At 46.2% G+C, this 15,117-nt stretch overlaps 1 protein-coding gene across 9 annotated transcripts in view; it reads left to right on the forward strand.

Moving 5' to 3' along the window:
• The window catches only part of TSNARE1 (t-SNARE domain containing 1), a 325,772-nt gene that overhangs the window by 211,676 nt on the left and 98,979 nt on the right, over positions 1 to 15,117 (forward strand). For all 9 annotated transcript variants that reach the window (XM_077351364.1, XM_077351363.1, XM_077351372.1 and 6 more), the window contains one exon: positions 10,824 to 10,896. In XM_077351364.1, the coding sequence (XP_077207479.1) occupies positions 10,824 to 10,896 (73 nt within the window). The remainder of the gene's footprint in view (positions 1 to 10,823; positions 10,897 to 15,117) is intronic.

Raw genomic sequence — 15,117 nt, forward strand, 5'->3', positions numbered from 1 at the left:
ATAAAGCTGTTCTGACCGAGCAGGAATATCAGGGTTCTCTCAGCCTCACCCACCCCACAGGGTGTCTGTTGTGGGGAGAGGAAAGGGAAGGTGAATGTAAGCCGCTTTGAGCCTCCTTTGGGTAGAGAAAAGCGAAATATAAGAACCTAGTCTTCTTGTTCTTCAGTAATCTCAGGGCTCTCTCAGCCTCACCCACCCCACAGGGTGTCTGTTGAGGGGAGAGGAAAGGGAAGGTGAATGTAAGCCGCTTTGAGCCTCCTTTGGGTAGAGAAAAGCGACATATAAGAACCTAGTCTTCTTGTTCTTCAGTAATCTCAGGGCTCTCTCAGCCTCACCCACCCCACAGGGTGTCTGTTGAGGGGAGAGGAAAGGGAAGGTGAATGTAAGCCGCTTTGAGCCTCCTTTGGGTAGAGAAAAGCGACATATAAGAACCTAGTCTTCTTGTTCTTCAGTAATCTCAGGGCTCTCTCAGCCTCACCCACCCCACAGGGTGTCTGTTGTGGGGAGAGGAAAGGGAAGGTGAATGTAAGCCGCTTTGAGCCTCCTTTGGGTAGAGAAAAGCGACATATAAGAACCTAGTCTTCTTGTTCTTCAGTAATCTCAGGGCTCTCTCAGCCTCACCCACCCCACAGGGTGTCTGTCGAGGGGAGAGGAAAGGGAAGGCAACTGTAAGCCACTCTAGCCTCCTTCGGGTAGACAAAAGCGGCATATAAGAACCAACTCTTCTTCTTCCTCTTCCTCTTCCTCTTCCTCTTCCTCTTCCTCTTCTTCTTCTTCTTCTTCTTCTTCTTCTTCTTCTTCTTCTTCTTCTTCTTCTTCTTCTTCTTCCTCTTCCTCTTCCTCTTCCTCTTCCTCTTCTTCTTCTTTTTGTTAAACCTATTAAACATAGTTTTCAAAGCCTTCAGTTAGTAAGACTCAGAGCTTCCTCCCATGTGAAGTTAAGGAAGCCACAGAAAATGCTGCACATCTTTTAGTGCGTGCCTCTCTCTTTTTCTGTTAGTGTCCCTCCTTCCGGCAATCCTTCCAGCCTGGAGGACTTGAATGAAAGGCCAATAAAGAGAGGACTCGTCTTACTCCTGCGTGGATTCTCTTTGCTTCACCGTCTCACAGACTCATTTCACCGCACAGGAGATTTTTCTTGTTAAATATATTGAATCTTCCCGATGACTCAGTTACTTACGGACTGCAGCTCAAACTTTTCTCGTGCCTGGTTGACAGGACGTTTTAAGTGGAATAATTGAGCGGCGGTGGATAATTCAGAGTCATTCAAGGCGGCCATAATTACCCACGCTTCCCAGAACTCTCCTAAAACAAAATGAATTCCTCTGCAATATTTTTTTTACCTTTAGTTAAATGACCCTGGAGAAAAGAAAATTGGGGGCAGGGGGGAGAGGTGGAAGCTTCCCTGTGCAAAGTTATGAATGTTGTGAGCATTGTTCTGTGTGGGTGTCAGGTGCCCAAAGTGCCCACCAGAAGAAGAAGGAGAAGAAGAAGAAGAAGAAGAAGAAGAAGAAGAAGAAGAAGAAGAAGAAGAAGAAGAAGAAGAAGAAGAAGAAGAAGAAGAAGAAGAAGAAGAAGAAGAAGAAGAAGAATTGGTTCTTATATGCCACTTTTCTCTACCCAGAGGAGGCTCAAAGCAGCATACAGTCACCTTTCCTCCCCCCACAACAGACACCCTGTGAGGTGGGTGAGGCTGAGAGAGCCCTGATATTACTGCTCGGTCAGAACAGTTTTATCAGTGCCGTGGCGAGCCCAAGGTCACCTAGCTGGCTGCATGTGGGAGAGTGGGGAATCAACCCCGACTCACCAGATTAGAAGTCCGCACTCCTAACCACGACACCAAACTGGTGACTCCTGATGGGGGTTTTGGGGCAAGAGATGAACAGAGATGGTTCCCGCTTTGCCTTCCAAAGCATAATGACCCAGGACTTCCTTGGTGGTGTCCCATCCAAGGGCTAACCGGGATCAACTCATGCTGATCAGACTATTGGTCCATTGAGGTCAGAAAACGAGCGTGGTGTAGTGCTTAAGAGCGGTGACCTCTCATCTGGAGAACTGGGTTTGATTCGAAAGCTCACGCCTTGAAGAAATCTTTGTTGGCCTTAAAGGTGCCCCTGGACTCTGATTTTGTTTTGCTGTGCTGTTTCCAATCAACATTGCTTTCCTCCGGCTGTCGGCATGATAGCTCGTCAGGGCTTCTCCAGTGACCTGCACCCATTTGCACCGTGTGTTGCTTTGCGTGAGTGTTAGAGTGTTCTCCAGTGAACTTGAAGAGGGAGTGATATTTGGGCCGAGACGGCTTGTCAAAATCCCCGCGTCCTTCACTGCTTCTTTGCAGGACCTTTTGTTCTCCAGAAGTGGCTCAGGGAGCAAAGAAACTGCTGCTTCCCGGCCGGCGTTTCTGGGCTGAATCTTGTTTGTTTTAGAGCGGATTTGGATGTTTGCGTTGGGCTTAATTTCAAGGTTGGCCAAGAGCCCCGTAGCTGCTGCTGCCGTTTTTGTGATAGGGAGAGGCGAGTGATTAAAAATAGATGTGGCATTCCTTCTGCCATTGTTTAGGCGTGAGATTCCTCTTCATGGTTAGAGAGAAAAATTAAGAATTCTGTCACTTGCAAATGCAAAGAATTCAAGACGGGCGCGTTTGGATCCAGCATCGGGTTTCTCCAGAGAGGCCAAAGAATTGTCTCTGGAAAGCACCTAAGCAGAATATACTGACAGGCCCCCTCTCTTCACTGACCCTAGCTTTTGATATTCAGAGGTAGACTGCCTCTGAAAATGGAGGCACAATCAGAGTTCACAGCCACAGATGATGAGGTTTTTATATCTCACTTTTTGCTACCCAAAGGAGCCTCAAGGTGGCTTCCGATCACCCTCCCTTCCTCTCCCCATAACATCCCATGAGGTTGATGGGGCTGAAAGAGCTCTGGGAGAAGTGCTCTATGAGAACAGCTTTAAAGGCACTGCGACTAGCCCAAGCTCACTCAGCTGGATGCATGAGAAGGAGCAGAGAATCAAACATGGCTCACCGGATTAGAGGCTGCTGCGCTTAACTACTACTACTTAACTACTACTACCAAGCAGGACCTGTCCTTTCTGAACTTGGCTGATCTCTTTGAAGGGAGGATCAAATACAAATCAGGTGGCCTCAGTTTGCCTTGAGGCTGTGCAGGGAACATCTCCCGGCAAAATCTGCTCGGGTTCAGTCATCAAACCTGGCTCCCCGGCTCTGAAGTTAGCATTTTAAGAAGGGGCTGAAATCCCCTCCCCCTTTAAATTATAACAGCAAAGAGGAGAGTTCATTTTCATCTACCGAATTAGACGAAAGGGTTAAAACCCTATCGCCCTTCCCTGCATGGCCTCAAGACAAATTGAGGCTGTATTTTATATAGGAATTCGATGTCTGCTTGTCATCTCTCTGTCTTCCCCCACTGAACCAGCGGCTACTAGAAATCTTAAACAGAGGCAGGCAGAGAGTGAAACGATTTGTGCCAATTATACCTAAGTAGGGAGAAAATCTGGGTTGTGGCAGGAGAAAAGTAAAAATAAGGAAACATCAGCGATGCTGCTACGTCCCTTTCAAAGAAAACCCGGAAGTAGCACAGGGCCGCTCTAGGAATTGCTAGAAACTCTGTGGTTCAGTCCCGGTCAGTCCACATCCTGTGTGCCCATCTTCAGCTTTCTCACCGACAATCATAGAATCAGAGTTGGAAGGGACCTCCTGGGTCATCTAGTCCAACCCCCTGCACTAGGCAGGACACTCACAACCCTCTCGCTCCTCCACTGTCACCTGCCACCCCATGCTTGCAGTAATGGGTTGCGATTATGAGTGCAAAGATCATGCCTTGATATTAAGATTCTTTTAAAGCAGAGTTCTTCATTGCCTAAAGTGGTGATAAATTCCCCCTTCCCGTCAGTCTTCAAGTGCAGCACAGTGAACACTTGTCCGGGATGCTTGAGGCTGATCCTGCATGGAGCAGGGGGTCGGACTAGATGGCCTCTGTGGACCCTTCCAACTCTGTGATCCTCTGGTGTCCTTTGAACCTTATCCATAGTCAAATGCGGAAGATCCCGAAACATCAGCAGGCAATTCTGGGGGAAACCCGAAATCTCCATCAGATCGCCATTTCCCCTGGGAACCGTTTCACACGCCGGAGAGCCTGTTAGCGCTCCTAACCGCTCAAGATGTCCGACTGTAAGGCCCTCTGGCCGTCCCTGGTTCGACGCGCCGTCCGTCAAATCGCTCCCGAAGAGGAGAGCCCGTGACTCGGCAGAACCGTTCCAAAGCTGCTGTAAAAACATTTGGCAACACACTCCAGTGCGTCCTAATGAGATGTGCGTCCTTGTCAGGGAAGTACTCTGAGCAGTTGCCACTTACTGTCACGTTGCTTGTTCTCCGGAAGACCCGAAGCTGAGCATGGACAGAAGCCAGAAGGGCTTGTCGCCGTTCTGCCGCTCTCTGAATCTCTCCGTCTGGTCAAACTTGGCAGGGCCGCCAAAGAAGAAATTGTGAACGAGAATCATTGGCCCTGTCAATCTCGTGCCCAAGGCCGTCCTGACCTTTCCACGTTTTGCCGTCCTGGGTTTTGTTCCTCCTGCTCAGTTATTTGGCTTTCAGGAGATAATGGCAGCCCTGATCCCCCACAGTGATCTGACACAGGAGGAGAAGGAACATTTGGCACAATAAGGCCCCAGATGCGGTTTAATTACCTGGAATTTTTAAGTGGGGAAGAGCGACAAGCCGACATGAGGCAGAGCTGGTGGACAATTTCCTTCTGGGTGAAGGAGAGGGTCTTTACGAGGGCTGCCAGATCTGGTTTGGGATATTCCTGGAGATTTGGGGGCTGCAGCCGGCAGAAAGTGGAGTTTGAGGAGGGGACTAAACTCAGTGGTGTTTAGTGCAGCATGATCCACCCTCAACGTGGCCATTTTCTCCAGGGGAACTGATCTCTCTTGTCTCAGTGGTAATTCTCGGAAATCCCTAGGCCTCATCTGGAGATTCTCAGCCTTTATCTGCTTCCAAAGCACAACGTTCATCTCTAAACTTGCAACATCTGACAATCTTTGTATGATGATGATGATGATGATGATGATGATGATGATGATGATGATGATGATGATGAACTGTGAATGTGGTGTTGAGAGCCAGCCTGGTGTGGTGGTTAAAAGCAGGGGCTTCTAATTTGGAGAAATGGGTTTGATTCCCTGCTCCTCCACATGGAGCCAGCTGGGTGACCTTGGGCCAGTCCCAGTTCTCACAGAGCTCTCTCAGCCTCACAGAGCTCTCTCAGGCAGAGGAAGGGAAGGCAATCGGAAGTTGTTTTGAGACTCCTTCGGGGAGTGAAATGTGGGGTATCAAAAACAGCTCTTCTTCTTCTCAGTCAGATATTTGACTGGGAGATGGGTTTCTGCAGTTGATTATCGAGAATGCGCAATTCCCCGAAATAATAATATCTCAGTTTTCAATGCACTTCAATACAGCTGGAGAGAGCACAAAGAGCTCCATCACATCTCCCTGGAAAGTGCAACACTCACATTCCTGTGACCAATGGAAAATAATATGGTGGGCTGCACCCCGATCGCACTTGGGACCAGGGATTTTGCCCCATTGAAACAGCAGGTCTGCACAACTGCCCAAGCCTGCTCGTATTCTACTAGCTGTCTCTCATATTTTACATGGCAAGTCAGATCCCCAGGGTGTCTCATCTGTGTTTATCCGGTTATGGAATCCTGGTGTCCCTTAAAAGCTGACAAAATTTTCCGTTGGGCAAAGCAGGGCTATTTGACTCTTAAAATCTTATACCCTAGAAACCTCATTGGTCTTTTGCATGCTCCTGGATTCGAATCTAGCTTCTTTCTTTCTTTCTTTCTTTCTTTCTTTCTTTCTTTCTTTCTTTCTTTCTTTCTTTCTTTCTTCCTTCCTTCCTTCCTTCCTTCCTTCCTTCCCTCCCATGGTCTCCCATCCATATACTATTCAGGGCTGAATCTGCTTAGCTCCTGAGTTCTGTTGAGCTTGTGCTACCCTGGGCTACCCAGGTCAGGGCCCCGCGAAGATATCACTCCCTTATTGGGATCAGCGGAATGTGTAACCTGAGTGTCACATCAAGTTCATGGTCACAGATTCGATTTGGTGCAGTCATTTATCCTTTTTATTTAATAGAGTGTCTCTCCCCCCCCCCTCCCGCTCAAACTATGATGTGAGCTAAAGAGATCTGCCAAGGTTCATGTCAGTGAATTTCGCAAAACGGCTGCTCTGCAAAGTGTCATTCAGTGGTCAGGTACAGGGATGAACGAGGCAATTATATCCGAACTGGTTTTATTTCCCTTCCTGATGCGTGTTTAGGTTTATTTTTAATTCACCCTGAGCATTTAGAAGGATGGAATCTTGTGTTAAATCGATAGACGTGCAGTTAAGAACAGAGACGGTTTACTGCCCCTTTCTTTGGAGTGGAGAAATAATTCAAAAGTTCCAAAATGCTCACATCAAACTTACAAACCTGTGCGGAACTCAATACATATTTCAGCTTTACCTCTTGGTAATGTTGAAGGGCTTTTGCTGCACAGTGATAGATTCCCCCCCCCCCCCAGACCAAGGAGGTGTTGCCAAACTTAGAAAAAGGCAAGACTGGCAGTCTTCAAGCAAAGGCTGGATACACACTTTTCTTGGATGCTTTAGGGTGCTTAAGGCTGATCCTGCGTTGAGCAGGGGGTTGGACTAGATGGCCTGTATGGCCCCTTCCAACTCTATGATTCTAGGATTCTAACTCAAGTTTGTGCCACTTAAAATTAGTTCTTTTTAAGAATCTTTCCTCTTGTCCAGGGAGCTCAGAGGGCCCTACGTGGTTCTCTCCATCCCAGATTGGCATCGCCACAGCCCTGCGAGGTGGGCCAAACTCAAAAAGAAGGTGTCTGGCTGCAGGTCTCCCAGTGACTTTTCTGGATGACCCAGGGATTAAAAAGAGGGACTCTCCAGTCCTAGTTTAAATCTCAAAGCACGACAATTTATGTGATCTGTTTCTACTATAGTGCAAAAGAAGGGGAGTGGTTTTTTATACCCCGCTTTTCACTACCCGAAGGACTCCCAAAGCAGCGTACAAATACCTTTCCCTTTCTCTCCCACCACAGACACCCGGTGAGATACGTGGGGCTGAGAGAGAAATAATTGCAAAACCTTTTTCTTTCTACTTTGCTCGGAGCCAGAAACGGCAAGCCCAGCCACCCTTTTGAAAAGCCCCATATTGGGGTACCGTTGAAGGGCCTTTGGGGCACTCTGTGGCAACACAGTACCAGGACTGGGAAACCCTGGGTTAGACCAAGAGCATATGATTGGCCCAAGCTCTTAGTTGGACACTCTTGGATTGGATCAGGTAGTAAAAAGCAGTCTACAAATACCCTTGCCACTATAGCGTACTGACTCTCAGCACTTTACAGGAAAGATGGGGCCGAAATGGTAATTTTCTATACCTGTTTTGGATAGGATAAAGGAATGTATGCTATAAGGCAGGGGTAGTCAACCTGTGGTCCTCCAGATGTTCATGGACTACAATTCCCATGAGCCCCTGCCAGCAAATGCTGGCAGGGGCTCATGGGAATTGTAGTCCATGAACATCTGGAGGACCACAGGCTGACTACCCCTGCTGTAAGGCGTGTCTTCTTTGTAGCCAAAATGGCTAACAGCTGGGATTTAAAACTGTATACTTCTATAGGCCAAGAGAGGGCAAGGAGCCAGCTTGATTTAGTGGTTAGGAACAGCGGCTTCTAATGCGGAGAGCCAGGTTTGATTCCCCACTCTTCCTCCTCCACATGCAGCCAGCTGGGTGACCTTGGGCTCGTCCCAGTTCTCTTAGGGCTGTTCTCACAGAGCAGTTCTTTCTGAGTTCTCTCAGCCCCACCTATTTCACATGGTGACTGTTGTGGGCAGAGGAAGGGAAGGTGATTGTAGGCCACTTTGAGACTCCTTCAGGCAGTGAAAATGGGGCATAAAAATCAGCTCTCTTCCTCCTCCTCCTTTATATAGCTTCCTATTCTCTGATGCTTCAGTTCCATGTATCCTGGCATGATTTATATGTACCTCGGAAAATAGCTGTCTGTCAAAGGCTACTATGTGAGCTTTGATGGGGAAGATAACTTCCTATATCCAATCGGTGACTCTCAAAACTGGGTAACGTCCGCCAGATCATGACTTGATACTCTTTTTTAATTATTAGTGTCCCTAAAACTTTGTCCCACAGTCAGCGGTTATGAATATTAGCATAAATAATTAAAGGTAGATTCTCTCCGAGACCAAAAGAGTCAGCTATATTTATTGGATGTTACGGATCGCTTTGTTCCGAGTTTTTTTGCTCCATCCTTTTTCCTTGCTCTCTTTTTTTCCCCCTCCCCTTTCTTTCCTGGATTTGTTCACTGACTGAGCGTATTCAGTAATTCACAATGGCTCTCTCCGGCTTTATTACAAATTAATGAGATTCTTGCTGCATTACATAATTAAGTACTGGAGTATTCACAGCCGCATAATGAACTCTCCCCGAAAGCGCATAGATCCACTTGGACCTCTTATGAATTTATCGCAGGAGAGAGTTTGGCTGTCCAAACAGCAGGGTGGGAATGATCCAGACACCCAAAGGCCACAGGTTTAAATCCCAAACACTCCCAGCGTTAGAAATGAAATGGGTCTTCTCCTGTTAAATATGCAAGTGAAAGGTACTCGGGGGAAATTTCAGCAACCTAGCTGCGGAAATGAGGCTCTTCTAAGGAAGAACCTTGAGAAGCAAAATAAGAAAAAAAGAAAATTATTTTGTCAGTCCATGGCATTTGCCATATCTAGCATGGGCTTGTGAATTCCACGCTAGGGGTTGCTTGAGCTAGCATATGTAGATTCCAACTCTTTTCTCTTGACTTGCAAGAGAAAGCGAACAAGAAAGCTAGACAAACTGGAGTGCGTCCAGAGGAGGGCAACAAAAATGGTGCGGGGTTTGGAGACTTATGAGGAAAAGTTGAGGGAGCTTGGTCTGTTTAGTCTGGAGAAAAGACAACCAGGAGGCGATATGATAGCCATTTTCAAGTATGTGAAAGGCTGTCACATAGAGAATGGAGCAGAATTGTTTCCTGTTGCCCCAGAGGGACAGGCCAGTACCAAAAGGATGAAATTAATGCAAAAGAATTTCCAGCTAAACATCCGGAAGAAGTTCCTGACAGTTAGAGCGGTTCCTCAGTGGAACAGGCTTCCTCGGGAGGTGATGGATGGATGGATGGATGGATGGATGGATGGATGGATGGATGGATGGATGGATGGATAGATGGATAGATGGATGGCTCTGGGGGAATGCCCCCTTCTGAAGAAAGCTGGGGGGCTACCAAGTGATAAGAGCATGCTGGTAGAGTTGCCAGCCTTATTATTGTATTATTCTTAAACTCAGTTATCTGTACCATTTCTTTTTTATGTAAACCACCTCAGCCTTCAGGGACGGCGGTAAATAAATTAGACAGACAGACAGACAGACAGACAGACAGACAGACAGATAGATAGATAGATAGATAGATAGATAGATAGATAGATAGATAAACACTTTTATTTAAAACTTCATCCTGAAGCCCAAGAGTGATGTCTGTGATGCGAATTTCCTGGGTCTCAACCGCTTGATTCCTGACACTGAGGAAGAAAGGCCCGATGGTGTTATACTTCACTGAAGCCTCTCCGCTCTCTAACTTGGTGTAGTGGTTAAGAGCAGTGGCTTCTAATCTGGCGAGTCGGGTTTGATGCCCTGCTCCTCCACATGCAGCCAGCTGGGTGACCTTGGGCTCATCACAGCCCTGATAGTGCTGTTCTCACAGAGCAGCTTCTCTCAGAGCTGTGTCAGCCTCCCCTCCCTCACAGGGTGCCTGTTCTGGAGAGAGGAAGGGAAGGCAATTGTAATCTGCTTTGAGACTCCCAGTAGAAGAAAGTGGCATATAAAAACAACTCTTCTTCTTCAAAGCCCACCTTTCTCAGCTCCCCCCCACCAAATCTGAAATGTTTAAAATAAAATTTTAAACTGAAATGTTTAAAATAAAATTTATTAATGGAAACAACATTTTATTGTTTTATTGTTTACCACTGTGTAATTTATCCTATGTCGTTTACCGCCCCAAGCCGATTTCAGGAGGGGTGGCATATAAATTTAATAATAAAATAATAAATATAACTCTGAAAATCTGATGCCACCTTTTCAGTCTAATCCTGGATAAAGAGAAATATGTTGTCCTGCCACTTACTGGGGAGCCTCAAGGGAGAGCGGGCATCCCAAAGGCGAGAGGCGACTACTGAAAAATCCTTCTCTCTCCTTGCCTCCCTCCGGCATGGGCACTGAGAACGGGGGCTGGGAAGAAGTGGCGTATCAAGGGTATGGCAGGTTTCCATTGAAAATCCTCTTCCTTCCCCTCTCAGACATGTCCATCAAGCTGTGAACTATTTTCTCGCAAAGTGGACTTCCTGCTCAGACAGCTCCAGGGTAGGAAATTCCTGGAGATTTTGGGGGTTGGGGGTGGCTGGGAGGTGAGATGGGAAGGGCCAGGATCTCAGCGCTCATCTCCCACTTCCTCCCGGAGAACCGACCTCTAGTCTGGGGAGGATCTGCAATTCCAGGAGATCCCCAGGCCCCACCTGGAGTTTGGAACCCTGAGCACACCTGAAGCCTTCTGAAGGAAGTGAAAGGAAGTTGGATGTGACTGGCCATGACAAGAGTTTCTTCAGCACTGTTTAAATATCTCTTTTGCATTCTGATTATACCAAATCCTCATATACTCTTCATCTGCTCGATTTCTCTCTCCCTCTCTCTTTTTCCCCCCAGAGCGACATGTTGGACGTTAACCAAATCATTAAGGATCTGGCCTCCATGGTGTATGATCAGGGAGACACAATAGGTAAGCACCAACTTATGGAACCTTCCCTCACCTTTTTTTTTTTTAAGAAAAAGGGCATCTTTACATCTTGGCAAGCTATACCGAACTATATCTAGTTGTCAAGAGCAAGTGATTTGTTGGTAAAGCTGCGTCAGGACTGTACTAGTTGACTGAAGTTAGGACTTCATTGAGGGGGACTGTAGGATGCAAACCTCTCTCCAATATTATTTAATGTCTTTATGCACCCTCTAGTGCAGCTGGTCCAGAGAGATGGGCTAGGGTGTCACCAGTTTGCAGATGACACCTAGCAGTAGCTACGAATGAGCAGCTGACCAAATACAATGCTCAAGTCTTTGGCCAGGTGTTTGGGCCTCCCCAGTGGGCTTTCTCCCCCTCCTCTCCCCTTCTTTGCCAAGGGGAAATCCAAACTGGAAACAATTGTTTTAACCCCACCAGTTTAACTACTGGAACTCGTACTCCTGTCTGTTATTAACAGCTACCACTGGTCTATCTACTGTTTTTATGGTTATGTTTTATGCTTTTGAACTTTGTAGGAATTTTATGTTTTAAGTTGCCTCAAGCCTGCTGTGTAGGGAGGGGCAGTGTAGAAATTAATTAAATAAATTAATAATACAAGAAGAAGAGTTGGTTCGTAGATTCCACTTTTCTCTACCCGAAGGAGTCTCAAAGCAGCTTACATTTGCCTCCCCTTTCCTCTCCCCACAGCAGACACCCTGTGAGCTGGGTGAGGCTGAGAGAGCCCTGAGATTACTGGAGAGAAGGAGGATTGGGTTCTTATATGCCGCTTTTCTTTCCCCGGAGGAGTCTGAAAGGGGCTTACAATCTTCTTCCCTTTCCTCTCTCCACGGCAGACAGCATGTGAAGTAGGTGAAGCTGAGAGAGCCCTGAGATTACTGAAGAAGAAGAGTTGGTTCTTATATGCTGCTTTTCTCTCCCCAAAGGAGTCTCAAAGCGGCTTACAATCACCTTCCCTTCCTTTACCCACAGCAGACACCCTGTGAGGGAGGTGAGGCTGAGAGAGCCCTGATATTCCTGCTTGGTCAGAACAGCTCTATCAGTGCTGTGGAGAGCCCAAGGTCACCCAGCTTGCTGGATGAGGGGGAGGAGCGGGGAATGAAACCCAGCTAACCAGATTAGAATTCCGCACTCCTAACCACTACACCAACATCACATAAACCTGCACACCAAATCAGATTGGGCTGAGTAATAAACTTGGCAAATAATACTACATTTCACACACTTCCCCTCCCTGTCTTTCATTCCTACCACCTAGACGTAAGCAAATCTTTAAAATAACCACATACTCTCTTTTTTTGTAGAAGTCTCCCTTTCCCTGCAAACACATTTCAAAGGTCCCCTAAAGTCACCAAAGTGATTGATGCCATTTCAGAAATGTGGACATTTGCACCAATCAGCTGCTCAGATGAGCTATAATTGCTGCTTCTCCCCTACCTCTGAATCAATATTTCCCCTTCCAGATATATCAATTCCAGGAGCATCTACGGGTATAAATGAAAAGTAGAGGATCCATAGAGACTTGCAGGGAACAATTCGTTTTCTCTGTATCTCCTCCGCCTGCCCCACTCACCCTGCCTGTTATTGTTATTGTAGTAGTAGTAGTAGTAGTAGTAATTATTGTTATTGTTGTTATTATTGGGGTTTCAATTGTCAACAATAAAAACCCCCAATAAAGCCCCATTAAAAATAAAAAGGGACATAAAAATTACAAAACATAGATCAACAAACATGGCGGTATAACTCCACTACAGCCTCCCCCCCCCCCCGTCATCCAATAGGGAAGTGGCAAGAGGAGAGCCATAACCCCCACCATAGTTACGCCTGGCATACCACTGCTCAGCACCAGGGGGAGCAATCAGATCTTCTACTCAGACCCCGGCAGCAACCGTAGACCTGAAGGAAGAGCCGTACAGTGTGGTTGCCTAGCAATGGCTACTGAGGGGTTTTGTTTCTTAAAGCTATAGACCCTGCTTCTGTTTTTAGAGGGAGATAACCCTCCATTTCTGTCCACCTGTAATGTTTTTAAGGAGGCAGTTTTTAAAACAAACTGATTTAAACGTCTATTTTTTTAAAAAAAACTATATAAATAATATTATTTGTTTGTTCTATTTTGTTGTTATCCACCCTGAACCAACTTGGAAGAGAGTGCTATAAAAATTACCACTACTATTATTTATTTATTTTTGTGTATCACTTATTTATTATTTAGATTCAGGGCAGTTAGCAACATAGTAGCAATGACATAAAGGTTAAAACTTTAACTCAGCCACAACATTAATTGAAAAACCAATTAAAATCAATGGAAACCTGTCTTGGAGTTTGTGTTGCCACAATACCATCCAAGCAGTGGCCAATATTATTCCTCATTTCCGGGGGTGGCAGCGGGGGTCCGTTGCAGGAGGAGGCTAACTCACCAGTGTTACTGGCATTCTTATTTGCTTTAAGATTTCAGATTTTTCTGAAAACCTGCATCACTGTTCAGGTTTGTAGAAAGATCAGTTTTGTCTGTTCGTGGCTCCGTTCTCTAGATTTAAGTATCCACAGATTGGGCCATAACCTGTTCTGATAAAGACAAAAAACAAACCCCTGCGTATTGCAGAACAACCATATTACAGAAATCACTAAGCTGACATTTTACATTACACATCTTGTGTTTTTTTTTGACATCATCATAATGTCACACACCACATGCTACATTTTCTCCACAAATGTCCATTTTTCTAAAGCTTATGTGTACAATCTATAGATCTTTCTTTCCCCTTTCCATCTCCATTTTACTGATCCATGTCATCTAATATTGACCTCATTTAGAACCAGATAGTGACCAGTGCTGGAATCTGAGTCGATCTGTAAGCTAAAGCAAGGGTAGTCAACCTGTGGTCCTCCAGATGTTCATGGACCACAATTCTCATGAGCCCCTGCCAGCGTTTGCTGGCAGGGGCTCATGGGAATTGTAGTCCATGAACATCTGGAGGACCACAGGTTGACTACCCCTGAGCTAAAGGATCAGAAAATCGTGTCCTAATGAAAACGACACATCTGTGTTTGAAGATAAATGCCCTGAATGTGCCATGTCACTTCTCAGCTATCTTTGATAATAACACGGGAAATTCCTCTCGTTCTTGTCGCCTTCCCCTACGGTGATTAATTGCTTGAGATATCTGTTTCTCTTGCCTTATAAGACCCTTCCAGCTGCCTCAGTCCCGAGAGCTGCGTAGATTGATCTGTAGAGAAGCAAGAGGCATCTTCAAAAGGATCCTTGGGAAAGATGACTTTTGCTCCTTGAAAAACATCCCAAGAAGGAGACACGATAAATGCTCTCTCATCTCGGGAAACTGACCCTGTCACAGGCCCATCTAAAGACCTCTGGGGCTGCTCAGAGTTGAAATGTTCCGCTCTGTGATGGACACGGAAGAAGTCCAAGATGACACTGGAACCTATTTGGCCATGTCTTTGACTGACAGAGCTTTTCCCCCTAGCATTTAGCTTCTCACATTTGCTCGGGATTTGGGGGACATCTCAGATGTGAATGCCTGGAGCTGCATGGCAACATAACATCCGTTTTTCTGGGACCCTCACGGCGGCTTTTCTTATGGCTGGATTTAGATTCCGTGAAACTAGCGGTGCACTTTGGGAAGCTGTGCAGGAAAAAAGGGTATTCTGTGTATTTGACGCTGGCATCATCCCCCCCCCCCTACTGCATACACACATGCCCTTGTATTTATACTACTGGCAAGATTTGCTGATCCATTTATTTCCCAGTAATACCCTCCTTTGATCAGACACCAAAGGTCTGCAGAGCTAAATTTTGGATTCCTTCCGTGTGCAAGATGCATGCTGGGAGTTGAGAGAGAACAGGAAACAAAACGGGATTTAAAGCAGACAAGAAAGGGTTCAGGCATACTGTTGTCGCCACTGTGCAATGACCTCCTGGGGATGAACAGGGCATGTGGAATCACATTAGGGTCACCAGACGTTGGCTACCAACCAACAGGATGGACGGGGGCAAGGATAAGGGGACAATGTCATACTGATAACATGATATCACATCCATAAAACATGGGAGAGTTCTCATGTTGCTAGTAGTAGGCATGTGCAAAAACAAAATCCGGACCATTTTAAATTCGGCCCACATTGCTTTGGCCAAATACAAAGTGACTTGGCGCCATTAAAGTCAACTGGGAATTTCCCTTTCCATCCGTT

The sequence above is a fragment of the Paroedura picta genome, chromosome 9 (genome assembly GCF_049243985.1).
Source record: "Paroedura picta isolate Pp20150507F chromosome 9, Ppicta_v3.0, whole genome shotgun sequence".
In the NCBI taxonomy this organism is placed as follows: Eukaryota; Metazoa; Chordata; class Lepidosauria; order Squamata; family Gekkonidae; genus Paroedura; species Paroedura picta.